The following is a 14,389-nucleotide window of genomic DNA, read 5'->3' on the forward strand; positions in this document are numbered from 1 at the left end:
TCTTGTGCGTCTCTGTGCTGCGTGAGCCCGTGCTCCTGAAGCTGCTTGGAGAGATTGATTGGTACAATGGAGTGCTTTGCAAGGTGTAATTTTAAAGGCCGTATTTCTCACTGTGCAACCATCAAAATGCAAAGGGTCAGAAGAAGCCTGTATTTTGTTGCAATTCAGCTTTTAAAGTGTGCTGAAATATGCTTCATTTGTTGCAATTGCCAACAGCTTGCTGTTTCATACCACTCTTAACAGGAGCTGAGAAACAGAGCAAGTCTGTTACACTTTATATGTTGTATAATGTATGTATGATTCTGAGGCGTGATGAGTTTATGCCAAATTTATCTTCGAGTTCTGTATAAACAGTGCAGAAAAAATGATGGGCTGCATTCTCTGTGTAACTTAGATAAAATAGAGCTGGAGAGCTACTTCAGGGTACCTTCTGTGTGCTATATATCTGAGGTTGCCCAAGCATATAATGAAAGAGAAGAGGATCTGGAAATAAATGCCCGTTCCTTTTCTCCCACACCCCCGCTTTGGCACATATGCTATTTATTCTTAGCCTGTGTCGCTTCTGCTGTTGCTCCTGTGAGCAGAGCACAATCACTTGATGTTTCTATAATAACAGTGCTAAATAGCCAAATTCTCCCCAGGAGAAGAGGGATGGAGCTCCATTTCTTCCTGTAGACTGTCCCCTACTTAAGTCAATAGAGGTTGTGCTCCTCTGCTCCTATTTATTGAGTGAGTACAACCAAAAATTCTGGATCAGCTCAAAGGAAATGACCACTAGTGCTTTAAAATAAGTTAAAGACACCTTTGTTCTGCATCATGGAACTAATCAGGTAATCTTTGTAGTTATTTGTTCAAGTTCTATTAGATTTAGAAATGTTGTGGGCAGGAAATAGGAAAAATGTATCTATGCTTAGTCTTCCTTTTTGTAAAGGGAATTTTGGAACAGGAAAAGTTACTTTGTGTTTTCAGTAGGTGCAAGAAGGAGACAAAATACGGAATCTTCACTTTGTTGGTCTATCTCACTTTGACTGTACAGGTACACAAAATAAAGTGGAGCTTCATCTTCTGCTAGGGAGGTCAGAGACCAGGAGGAAGGCATGCAGGCCCTGAGCCTCAGTAGTTGGCAATTTCTTGGAGTGTGTCCATTAGCTGTTGTAAGATTAAATATCAAGACATGTGCAAAGAGCCTTTCCAAAGGTTGTATCATGTAACAGTGTCTCTCAGGTAACACATATTTTCTTTCCTAATGTGAAAAACTGCTTCGTGTTAATAGTGTTCAAAGTCTGCACATGGCGTGAATTCTGTTTTCATTTTTACTGCTTAAACTTGCTTATCGTAAATATTCGCCCCCCTTGTTGTCTCACCTCTGATTTGCTTTCCTTGCACCACACCTCTGTTTAGCTCCTCAGACCAATGTCACGGTGGTGGACACAGTTTTGATAGAAATGCAGCGTGAAGGTCTTGCTCCAGACCTGTGGCTGCTGGGGAAAACCACCCTTAATGCTTTTGCTACCACATATGCTGGATAAGCAGTATTTGTCTAACTTGTTTCAGTAGCAAGATAGATTTAAATGAAAGCATTTAAATGACATTTGTTAATCGTGATTTAATCACCAGTAACAAGCCTTGATTTATATTGTGGGCTTTTTTCTTGTTAGGCAGTTCTACTTTTATTTGTTTTCATACAGCCAGATTTATTCTCAGGCATTGATAAAACATGTTTTCTTGTCAATCAAATATGCAGCCCTGCATTAAATCTGCTGTTGCTCTTTTCTGACTAATGGAGGACACTCCAGGTGTCTGCATTTGCTGGTGCTGGGCAGGGACCATCTTCCTGGGCTGTGCTTGTGCGCTGCTTGCAAGGGGAAAGACTGTCTCTGCACCATCTACGCACCGCAGTAGCAGGGGCAAGACTAGTCCGGTGTCGTCGTGATACGTGAGCGAAAGCTGAGTCGACCATAAAGGTTAAAGATGTTTTCCTCCTTATTCTGGACATAATTTAAAAAGCAGCACCCTTTAACTGAACAGTATTTATCTTGTCAGCCTTTAATCCACTGCCATTGTACCGCTAACATTTATAATCAATTGTTTTGTTGATTAGAATCGATTAAGCTTCAATGCACATTGTCCTAATTTCAAATGAAACAGTTATGAGAACTGGAAATGGAAAACGTGTTTAAATGATGCAACAACGCATGTTTTAATTCAGCAGTGGTTCCTCCACCCTGACGAGGGGGTGGAGGTTACTCGTCCCCCGTTTCCCCGTCCCCGCTAGCGTGTATCCTTGTTACCCAAAGTGTGCGTCACCCGACTGCCGGTCGGGACCCTCCTGGACCTGTAGAGACTTTTTAAGGTCGGAAAAGTATTGCTGACGGAGAGCATACAGGTCTGCCTTAGCCGGCTGATGCCAAGTAAGTGAATATATTTACCCAGACAGAGGTTGGATCAGAAGAGTTTTGGCCTCTCTTGCCCTTGCAGAAGCTGTATAAATAAAGGATGACGGGCAGAACTGAAAGCCTAATTCCACTCCCCGCCGTTAGGTTATTCTACCCCTTGGGAAGCAGGTGTCCTCTTCCTCCGAGGCTCGGGTAAAGGCTTAGCTTGCTGGCTGCGCTGTAATAGGGAGAAGTGTTAGTATTCATAACTTTAAAGTATAACGTAGTGAAATAATCCTTTAATTCCGTATGGTGCAGAAACTCAAGCGCCTCAGAACTATACCGTAGCTTGGATTTACTGCTGACAAATGGTATGGTGTTTTAAACTAGGGAAAAAAAAAAGACTCAGAGGAGCAGCATTAGGGTGTTTTAGACGCGATATATAAGCTCTGTGAAAAAAGCTTTTGCTAAATTCTCAGTAGGTTTATTTATTTTGCTTTTTGTTACATGCTAACCAGGCATCGCTACTATGGAATTATCTAAAATGGCTTAGGGATCTCGCACAGCAAACTGGTGGCTTGATAGGATGATGCTCCCTGTAGTTCGGGGCTCAGCTGCCCTTTCATCTCCCCGTATGCTATTTAATGTGATCAGCTATCTCTGTTCTTCATTCTTTTGCTTTCTGAGACAAAAAGCAACACAGAGAGAGCCATGTTGCCGCGGGTTATCCTTAGGAGGGTTTTATGGCTTATGTCCCCCATCCTTCTGTCGTTTTGTAGAAATGCTGGACTAACACGGTAACGATAGCACTGCTGTAGACCTGTCTTATTCCTAAGCCTGTATGTTTAGGCCTACGTTATGCTTTAACCTTGAATGCCAGTAGGAAACATGACAAGGCAGCATTTCCCCTTGGACATAACGACATACTTAGTTTGCACTTTTACTGTTATAAAATACAGCTGGCTACTTCACTGGTGCAAAAATAGTTCCACTAGTTTTCAGGTCACCTGAGACTCCCTCCATGTCCTGAAAGACCGGCTGTTGCTCATTGTTCTTCTAGTGCTTGTTATTATAGCAATTCCATTTTGTATTTCTGCATCTATTTTGGTTTATTCATAAACTTATCAATTTCAGGCCAGTTTTTCTTGTGACATTTATGCCTGTGCTTGTTTCTCTGTTTTTCCTTCATCCAGTGGTGACTGTTAGCATTGCATATCTTTGTGCCTGTCCTTCTCCCCTCCCAGTGGTAACTCAGTATCCCAGTAACTGTTCGTGTCCCTTTCAGCACTTCCAGCTCTACATCTGTTTTGGATTAATTGGTAGGACAGCTCAGAGTGATATGTTTTAATTTTTGGGGCCCAGCTGATAAGCAGCTCAGTGGTTTTGAGCAGCCTGCAGGCTTCCTAATTTTTCTACGTGTGCCTTTCTGGAAGGAAAGGGAAAAAGGAAAACCCAGGTGAGTGTGGATGTTTTCAGTTTTTTTGTGTGAATACACTTCTGTAGTGGAGCTACCCTGTCATTAGGAATCTTTGCTGATGTCCCAGTTGTGCCAAGAGCAATGAGTGTGATTGGGCCCCGTGGCATGCTACGTGCATGTAGTGCAGACACTCATGTGCTGGGAAACTGTTCCTGCTGCAAAAATCTGAATAGACCAGCTTTGGAGAACAGGGAGGACCTGTCGTTATTCTCTCCTTCTGGAGAGGGAATTGGGTACGTTCAAGAATCAGAAGCAAAACCCACCGCTAATACCAGTCCAGCCCTATAGCCAGCAACTATTCTTCCTAATACCTTTTCTTTTAATTTATTGCTTTTAAAGAAAAATGTAGTTATTCGCGTTTCTCTAATAGGTTTAAAGGCATTACGAAACAATAGCTACCCTGGTTTTGTAGTATGATGAAAGATTTCCAGAAATATGATAAAATGATGCTGAGAATGCCCCAGAATTCAGATGAAAAAATACGGAAAAATGTGGGGGAATTTTCCAGGGTGCTATCCCAGTGCCATACAGCCCGGGCAAGCAGGCTTACGTCGTTGATTCTCACACGCCGCATGTATCCCATCTCATATGCCTTGAGAATGCTTGAGGCTGTGCAAGTTGTTTGTGAGCCAGCACACTTCTACATCTTTAGGCTTTAGCACTTTTTGATCTAGCAGACATCTGTACTTCCTTTTTGTAAATATCCATGGATGAATCCTGACGTGGATAATTAATTCCTGTTGTACACTGGGAGCAAGGAGTCAGATTTGCTTTCTGCAGACCCTTCTTTGGTCCTTGCTTAAGGTGAATTAGAAGAGTCTGCTGGCTCTGTTAATGTGTGACCATCCTCAGTGAGACTCTTGGGTAGATGTTGTGGGAGCTTCCCGTTGGCTTTGCTTTGTTCACTGGGTGCCATGACACGAATGGTACAGCAGCGATGAATGTAGCACCTTAAAGGTCTTCTAAACGGGAGAATTCTCATTTTCCAGGGGAAGCTGACTTCAGGGTTCCCATGCGCCCCAGAGCAACGCACATGCATGCAGTATAATGAAGGAGCTAGTCTCCTCTTTGCAGACATTTTTACTAACACTATGTTTTTTCAACGCCGCTTTAATTTTAAGTGGCTGAATCTATGTGAGTAGGTTGAAATGAACCATTGCCTTTCCACATTAAGCATTCTTGTGTGCATTTGTGTGTAACTCTAGGCTCTTCAAAGAAGACAAGGGCACACTTCCATGCTTTTTTTTTTTTTTTTTTTTTTTTTTTTTTTAATTTAGCACAAATTGATGGGTTTTGGAATAGAATGGAAACCCTGAACAGTTTGGCACATGGAGAAATGCAGCTTGGAAAAAAAGAAAGAAAATACGGAAAACTTGTAAGTCTTAACCTGGACTTACTTTTGAGTTTGATGTCTGGTCTACACAATTCAATTCACTTTGTCCCTACAGGGTATTAGGCTCAGATGTCTTAGTCATAATCATTTACTTAACTGTATATTGTCTCTAGAAAAATGACAGCTGCAGGTTTTCTCTTCGCTTTGCTGTAAGTAACCAGTATTCACAATGTAGAAGAAGTAATAAAACAAGCAGTGTCACTAATTAATGCTTGAAAATCGTGTACAAAATAAATGAAATTCCAGAAAAAAATTGGACTGCAAAAAGTCCTTCAGGCCCAGATACAATAAGAGTTTCTCCACCATTGAGCAGTTGTTGACACAAGCCTGAGTCAGTGAAACTTGATCTGTTTTCCTTTGGGTGGTTAATTTTTAAACATGGGACCATAAAATTACAGTACATAGTGGTCCTAGATAAGATCTGTGGGTTTTATATGAAGTATTAGACTTTTTGAATTAGTTCTTCCCCCGCCGCCTCCAAAAGTTCCTACCTAGATCTGTTAGATCTAACTGATAAACAGTTACTTCTGAAACAAAAATCTTTTTACCCGATATTTTCTGGCTGAGCTGTGGTATATTTAGTTTGTTTGTAATATCGTAAGTGTTTGGCAAGCGGCTTCAGTTCTTAGGTTGTGTTTTCTTTGAGCTGAGACTACACCTGTGGCATTTTTACAGTTCTGCTCAGGCGTTGCAGCCCAGCTGCGTGGCTGAGCCCTTAGCTTTACGTACTTCCTCCTCTCTCTTGTTTGGCTGGCAAAGAGCACCCAAAACTGCCTTTTTTTACCCAGATGAACGGTTGGCCATGCAGTGGATGCTCTCCTGACAGAGATGTGGTTTTCCCATGGGTTTTCCCAAGTTTCCTGCAGCTTCTGATGTTTTCATTTGATTACCTGTTGTGGTTTTCCTGCTCTGTCCTAAGATCATTGCTGATCTTCAGTGCCCACCTTGCTTGTCTTTTGAGTACATACTCGTCCTGAAATGGAGAAGAGTGTGATAATTTCTGGGCAGTCTAAATAGAAATTACTGTGAGTTTATTAGAGTAAGTCGGGCGGAGTACGTGTTTGTTGCACGCAGGTTGGTAAGCGTGGTGGGTGTACCATGAAATACTTCATTAGGCCCATCACCAGATGTTTTCTCTGCATCTGCTCCTGCTGCCAGTATTTAGGCAGGTGATTTTAAAACTTAACTTCTGAAAAAAGCATACGGTCTTGAAACCAACTATTTGCCAACATTTACCTTAGGAGTAATCAGTGTTCACAGAAAATTATTTCAGAGGAGGCGTCAACAAGGCTAAAGCAAAATTTTAATAAATTCAAGCAAATATAGAGAAAGATACATTAAAACAAATATATACCTTTTCCGCATTCCAGTAGGTCTAGTTTGGATCTTTCTTTTGCTGTGCATGCGTATGTGTTTGTATATATGTATGCATTGTACATACACAGTAGATGTCCGTTCCAGCACACTGTGGTTTTAATGCCTTGACCTGTATAGCCCATAGCTTAAGAAGAGGCTGGATGTGTTCTTGAATGTGTTGAAAATGTAGGCTATATATGTTTTTATTTACTACTGTGCCTGTAAAGTTCATTAAAACCTGTGTGAAAGGCAAAAGCAAGCTACTGTCTGACAGATAGATCATGTCGTTTTGTGAACGTCGAGGTTAGTCGAGAAGTGTAATTGGTACCACGCAGCGTTTTCTGGGGGTAGTCGAGCAACGGCCCCCAGGAGCGAAGGTGACTCCCTCCCCTGCGGAGATTTCAGCGCACAGTGATGTTACAGGGGGACCAGCAGATGAGGGGACTTAAAGCACCAGTCTAATCTCTTGTTTTCTCTGCGTTTCTTCTTTCCCGCAGCTCAAACCAGGTCAAAACAGCTGCCGAGACAGCGACAGTGAAAGCGCCAGCGGGGAATCCAAAGGTTTCCATCGAAGTAGCTCTCGGGAAAGACTCAGCGACGTAAGTAGAAGTCCTGGACTCGACTAGTGCTTTGATGAAGCCCCAGTGTAGGTCTTGGTGGGGTGTAAGTCAGAATGGCATATGGGCTCTGGGACGGCTTCTTGTTGAAACCTCCTTCCCTTGGGGCGGTGGGAGGGGAAGAGGCGACCTAGCGCTCCTGCCCTCCTTGAGTAAACTTCCTAAAGTTTGGTAAAATGTCCGTCGGAGTGAAAACACTCACATGTTGGAGAGAGGTGAAGGCCATTTTATGAAGCTGCAGTGCCCTGCTTAGTTGGAAAGTGGCCTCTTTCCACCCGACGTGGGGAAAGGAAAAGAATGTATCGCTTTGGGGTAAATGCTGTCTTTATGAGAAGTATTAGGGAGTCTAGGAAGACACAAAGAATTTGTATCTAATGGATTGATATAACATGGCCAACAACCGCATAAGCTCTGCTTTTACTGCTCTGCCTAAAGTGCTGCGGAAGGACCTAAGATGGCAGCTCGGCGGAGAATGCTTTTCTCTGGCGAAAAAAGAAAAAGTGCCGTTCACTGAACGACACGTGTTCTGCCAACAGACAAGTAAAAAGAGCCGTCCTTCTGCGGCTGCGATTAGATTATTATTTATTACGTGTACCATCACAATCCTTGAGTGTTTTATTCATGGCTCTGGGTCCTCTGTGCTACACGCTTTACCACATGCAAGGGAAAGGCAGCCCCCGTCCCAGAAGAGCATCTGAAGTGGGGATTTTGTAGGTCGGGTCCTGTGCTGGTGAAAGCCTGGCTACATCTGTCGGACCAGCTCACATCAGCTAGCAATCTGGGCCTGTTCTAACTAACCCACGTTTTGGAAATGAAGGTTTTTATCAATAGCGTGGCCAGGTAGATTTGGATGACAGACACCAGACAGTATCCTCTAGAGGCCAATCCAATAAAACTAAATTGAGCAGATATTAAAAGGAATACCTTTGTAAAGGGTACATTTTTGTGTGTGTGTGTGTGTGTGTGCGCGCGTGTGTGTGGATTGAAGCCTGCAGGCATGCAGCTAGCAATTTTTGCTGAATTGTGCATATGCCTGAAATAGCCCAGGGATATATGTATTTTTTTTCCTGTGGAGGTGTGAAATCTATAGCTCCCTCTTTGCTCATCCCGTTGTCACGTTATTTTAGAGGTCCATTCCTCCCTCCGAGCCAATCTTCAGGGACACCGTTGGTTAGACACTTCGTAGCCACCTGGGGAGGGCAATCTCAGTGCTGTAAGATATCTTTGGTGGAGGAGAGGAGCTGGAGCAGGTAGTAAGGAAATGCCGCATACAGGTAGCAGCAGGTGACAGCTGACCCTCCACCCGTCACCGTTTCTGCCGTAGTGTGCGCTGTGCCCTGCGGCAGCTGAGAAATCGCCACGACGAGCTTCACATTTACGTAGCACCTTGCAGCACAAAATCTCAGCTCCTTACAAACGTGTTTTAATTTAGCGCTGTCCTTCCCTGGCAACGGAGCAAATGGAGAGCTCGGAGGCTTGGCTGACCTGTCCGGCACCTCACAGCAATTCAGTGTGAGACCTGGCAGGGAGAGCAGAGTCCTGGTTCCCCTCCTGCCCGTCAAATACATTTTTTCTTCTGATGTTCGCCTGGTACCTTCTTTTCATCCTGGCACTATAGCAAATTAAGAGGAAGCAGGGAGCAAATATAACTTCCTTAATATGCCCAAGAATGACATAAGGATTCTTAGGTGACTCAGAAGCAACTTTGTTCAAATATATGCAAAAATTATATATTTTAAAAACAAACTATGCATAATTTATATTATGCTTAATAAGTTCATTTATGCTTTGATTACCTATTAAGATATAATATGTCTCTCAGCTATCTGGTATTGCCAGTTCAGCTGTGATTTGACAAATATGACAAACTGTCCTATCACCTGCGTCTGCACTGGCCTTCCCTGCTTCTTTCAGTTAGGAAAAGTAAACGTCATTCTACATTTCTCTCTAGCCCTATGAAAAACACCCTGTTTTTTGAATCTATTGGAGTCTCAAAAATGGTAGTGATACTTTCACTTCCAGCAGTGGGTGATCCCACCTTGAACTGGGCTCTTGCAAACCAGAAAGCATCGAGAGCTTAATAAGGTATTTTAAATAATATATTTTGAAGGAGTGAGGTGTCTAATGGTATCTAGCAGTTTCTGTATGGAAATAAATACAACTAAAAGACTAAGTTGTTTCTGAAGAGGCTTTTCTGCTTTGAACACTGTTCACCTAGGAAAAAATACACTGGAAGTTGTGTACTCATCAGAAGCCTGAACAAAAATATAAAATATTCCAGGCAGATTAGCTCAGAGGTCAAAGCAGCAAGTCTTAGACTTGAAGTATAATGAATCTCCACTGATGTAGCCCCACAGTGTTGTGAGATTAAGCGTGGCTACTGCATGGAAACATGTATAATGAATGAAGTGCATATACTCTAGGTAGATGATCAATTTTCAAATCCCTGGTTGTAAGTAAGCTGTTGAAACAGAAATGTTAGCGTCACGAGCTTTAATGCGGTGCCTAAGTGATAGCTTAGTGACAGATGCAGAACGAGGGAGACAGTATAATGAATATCCAGTTGCAAACTGACATGTCAGTGGCTTCATTCCCTCTGCTATCAGACGTCTTTCAACTCTGCATCCTGCGCGTGTACCTGCAGCTCTGGGATAGCACGGATTGATGCAGCGCGTGTTTACACGGGGTGACTCCTTCCCAGGCTAATGAGATCCAAGCAGGTAATTTGCAGCGTTTGCGAGAGAGGTGGTCAAAAATGAAAAGAGGATAAGGCAATGAAAAGAGGGCGTTAAACAGGAGACTTTTCTCATAATGAGGCTTGAAATAGCATCAAATGGGGGAAGAGGAATTGCCTGTACTCATGTCAGGTGCAGCGTGGTGAGACGGATTTCCGTCAGCTTCCTTGTGCCTCCTCGTCTTCCCCCCCATCACCATATATACCGCTGCAAGAAGATATAATTAGCAGAGAGCTTGACCCCTGCTACGTTAGGGGTGATGTTTACCCGAGTGCTCCATTGCAAGGGGTTGACAGCGCCCTAATAAATCTCCTCGTCTGACCTTCATAAACGCATCTCTCCCTGCTTTTCGCCCTTTTATTTTTTGAGGGGGGACGACAACTTGTTTCCTTTATGGGCAGAGGTAGCTCCGGGGGCCTAAAAATGAAATTGGAGAGCTGCTCCTCCCGTATATATATAGGGTGCCGTAGTCAATTTAATCTCATCAAATTCTTGCCAGTAGTAGAATTCATTTTGCTGAGATTTTGCTGGGAGACAAGATGGCAGCGCTTTCTCTTCTGCTCGGCTTGGAGCTCAGTCAGCCTCTTTCCTTTCCCTTTCTTTATGCATTTATTTTTAGTTGAGTCTTCCTGTTTCAGAATACATGGGGTAGCTGTTAGCCCTAATTTACAAAACGGCAAGAGATCACTTGAGAGAAAAGTGAGAATTAGTGGCAAATCTGGATGGTAAAGAGCGCTGAATATTCAGGGGTGCAGCACCAGGAAACATAGCAAAACCCCCTCCGATTTGTTTGGTGCACATTCCTAAATTCCCGTTCTCCCACGGAACTGGACCTCCCAGTCTGTCACTGAACCGAAGCTCACGCTCAGCTGTGCGCTCGTTGCTAGTCCTGTTAAGATCGGGCGTCCGTGCCGTCGGCGCTGCCGATCGTGCCGCTGACGGGCACGAACAGAGCAGCGCGCGCGGGCAGGGGGAGGTCCGGCGAGCCCCTTGGGTGCCCTCGGCCCCGCCGGCCGCTTCTCGGGGCGGCTTCCGCGGAGCGGAGGAGTAGCGGGTCTCGTGTCGGGCTCGCAGCCGCCTCCTTGGGTGCCTCGCGCTCCCTGGCGCGGCGTAGCTACTTCTCCCTACAGCGGTGCGTGCTTGAGCTTGAGGACAGGCTGCAGGGAGGTTTTGAACCGGGAGAAGTGCCTCGGTGTGCTGCTGGCTCCGGAGGGAGGACAGGTCTCTCTGCCGCAGCACACCTAGCCGCGGACCCCGGGGACTCCAGCCTCACATATGGGCGCTGGCAATCCTCTGCCTTCTCTTCCTCCCACCTACGCTTTAAGCCCAGTGAAAGCCAAACTGAGAAACAGGCTTGTGCGCACCGAAGTCCTCGGCGCTGCTTCTCCTCCCGAGCATCCCTGCCATCCTGGGCTGTAGCTAACGTGGGGGAGCACCAGCAGAGCTCTGCGTGTGCTTGCGCGTGTGTACGTTCGAGGAGCTGATCGGCTGCCCTTGCTGCTGCTTTGTGTGTGCGAGGGTGCGTGTGTGTGTGCTCGTGTGTCTAAGGTTGGGTGCTTAAGTGCTTTGTTGCATTATGTTAATTCCTCGGCAGTGCAATCAAATTCATGTCGTAATTAAAGCTGTCAGTTGGAAGGCAAGCCAATCGCCAAGAAAACACAGCATAACAAATGAAGTGAAATGATTCTGCGTGTAGCTATACAATGCTTCACCAGGCATGAAATTAAATAAGTAATTTGATGTTGACATCAGAAATTGAAATGATACCCACTGTTCCTTCATTCAGTCAGACCTGCATAAACAATAGCCAGAACAAATACATACAACACAGCCTTTCTCCCCACCCAGCTCCCCAAGTAATGCACAATATATATGCAAAATGGGTGTAACTGTGCCTTCCAAGACCTCAAGGATGTAATTTTCTTTGGTACACAATAAACTAATACTTACATGAGGGTTACTATATTTTTTGCTCCTGGGCCAAAAGTTCTTCTCTTAAGAAAGAAAAAAAAAGCAATCATTGAAAAAGAAAAGTGTAGAAGGAAAACAAAACCAAAACCCTATTAATTTTAAGCAAGTGACTTGCATTTTGCTGATGGGCACCTGATGCAGGCTTCTGCTGGTGGCTGTGTGGATATCAAATGGTGTATCTAATGTCGGATTTTGCAACGGGGGAAAGTGAAACCATTACCTCTATTATAGGCACACTTTATATAAGAGATGTAAAAGCATCCAGTGCAGGATCACGACTCAGCATGGGCTTGTACAGATGCTGCATACACAGTATCACTTTCAGCACTTGGTACCAAAGCTGGGCACTGGGTAGTAGGATCCTTTCGCTATTGGGAGTTATCAAAAAGGTGAGAAGCTATCTTCTTGCATAGCCCTTGCTTCAGCCTATATGCTCTGTCAGCACACAGTTCACAACACAGCTGACTTAGTCATTCATGCATGTGCAATATAGTCTTTCTTAGCTACTTCAGTTAAAAAGAGTGTGCAAACTGTACTATCCATACGCAGCATGCAGTTTGTGAAGGGCTATATTTCCATCAAGCAAAGCCGAATTCCCTGAAAGGGCACGGAGTTGTTTCTTTTCAGTGAAAGTCATTTGACTGCTATGTTTCAACCGTCTTCCCATAGCCATTGCAGCATTGCTTTTCAAGGAATGGAAGTATTCAGTGGGAAACAAGATGTGTGTTTTGCTTATTCTTTTGTTTTGTTTCGGGACTCGATCCTTCTGCAACTTCGTAGAAAAAGCAGACAAGTAGAAGTCGCACAGAGGTGCAAACTTCGAATGTTTCAGCCTGCAAAGCAAGTTTTAAAAATTGCGAGAGGTGGCCTGGGATTCGGCTGGAACCTGTGGGCCAACAGTGGCTCCTGAAACCTTTGCAGTTTGCCCGTGACAGGGACATTGGAGTTGTGACTGTCCTTGACAGGGCCTGCTGATGGCCAGGGTGGTAGAGGTGATGAGGCCTTCCCCAACTCCACGGTGCCGGGGACGTTGAGGAGACCAAAGCACCCTGGGTGACCTCTGAAGGCCTCGTGGGTACCCATTTTCAAACCCAACCTCTGCTTCGCGAGGCTTCCCATTGCAGTCACGTTCGGGGATGTCGGTGCTGGGGCCAGCAGGTCTTACTGCGAATGGCGATGGCCCTAGAGCAGTGAGCCGGAAGGACTCAGGAATTAGCTGATGATTATAGAGCCGCCCGTTGCGTTCTGGTGAGCGCAGGTCTATCGTCCTTCAGTGGCTGCAGCTGGTCAGGAGAGGGATAAGCAGCAGGAACCACCTACCTTCAAAATTTCCATCGCACCCCTGTTTGCTCAGATAAGATGTCCCAGCAGAGTCTGTTGATGTCATGGTGTTGATACCCTTCAGACTACCAAGAAGGTTTCCTCTTGCCACGTTTTTAATTTTTAATGGCTTAAACTAGAAGGCTTTTTCCTCTATATACATAACTGCTCTTGCTAGTAGTACAGTGGTTAGCAAGCAGTAATATTCTGATTATTTGCAATGAATGTGGCTGTTAATTTTATATTTCTTGGCCCATACTATTTCTACTGTGCTTAATTCAGTAAAAAGATCCAGTAAGCCCCATCTGGGGGGCTATTTCCTTGTCCATCAGCAATACACTAAATGATCAGGAATTGAGATGATTTCCTATTAGCTTCTCTGCAACAGTGTCTCGGTATAGGATTTGGGCGATGCAAATTCTGCCCATTTCCACTGATTTGCCAAGTCTGGCTTGGGGTCCGGATGCAGTTCTGGTAGTCGCAGAGCTGCGTCGTTCGTGGAAGCGAGGTTGTGCCAAAGGACGGAAACGCAGGTAGAGCCCGACAAGTTGAGGACTGGCCACCCGGAGCTGCCCACTGTTCACTAGAAAATTACTGCCTGCACGTTGCTTCCTAGTGCACCGTCTGGCCTTGAAATGCTTCAGGTGAAAGGACTGCTAGCACCTGGGAGCCGTTCACCCCCTAACGTAACAGCCACTGACCTAAATTGTGACCGAGATGTTTCGGGCTCTGCCGATGTCGGCAGGAGAACCTGCTGCGTAATCCCCGTTACTCAGATTAAAACCTAATGATACAAAACCCTTTATCTCCGTAATTCCTGTGAACACGGCGGCGCTGATCATGCCCTGCTTAAACTGAATTTCAAGATGCGTATTTGAGAAGCGTTCAGAGCTTTTTGATTATTTTCCGCGGCAGTGATAGCAGTTTTAATTATTTTTATGGGTTTCAGCTTTGAAACCTGTTTCACGTTGCAGGGGTTTTTGTCGTCTGGTCTTTATTTTCTTTTTATGATCTGTAGTTTGTCCGACAGCGCGGCCGCCCAAATGGGAAAGCCTTTCTCCAGGAAACGGCGCGTTGACTGCAGCGGCGTCTCTGTGCCCACGCGTCCTTTACATTTCAGACTACTAATTATGTTTACAAAATGT

The 14,389-nt window shown here is 44.7% G+C and overlaps 1 protein-coding gene across 2 annotated transcripts in view; it reads left to right on the plus strand.

The window, feature by feature from the left end:
* AUTS2 (activator of transcription and developmental regulator AUTS2) overlaps positions 1-14,389 on the plus strand; it is a 745,402-nt gene that overhangs the window by 319,830 nt on the left and 411,183 nt on the right. For both annotated transcript variants that reach the window (XM_062592634.1, XM_062592635.1), the window contains exon 3: positions 7,099-7,200. In XM_062592634.1, coding sequence (XP_062448618.1) covers positions 7,099-7,200 — 102 coding nt within the window. The remainder of the gene's footprint in view (positions 1-7,098; positions 7,201-14,389) is intronic.

This window comes from Rhea pennata, chromosome 20, assembly GCF_028389875.1.
Source record: "Rhea pennata isolate bPtePen1 chromosome 20, bPtePen1.pri, whole genome shotgun sequence".
Taxonomy (NCBI): domain Eukaryota; kingdom Metazoa; phylum Chordata; class Aves; order Rheiformes; family Rheidae; genus Rhea; species Rhea pennata.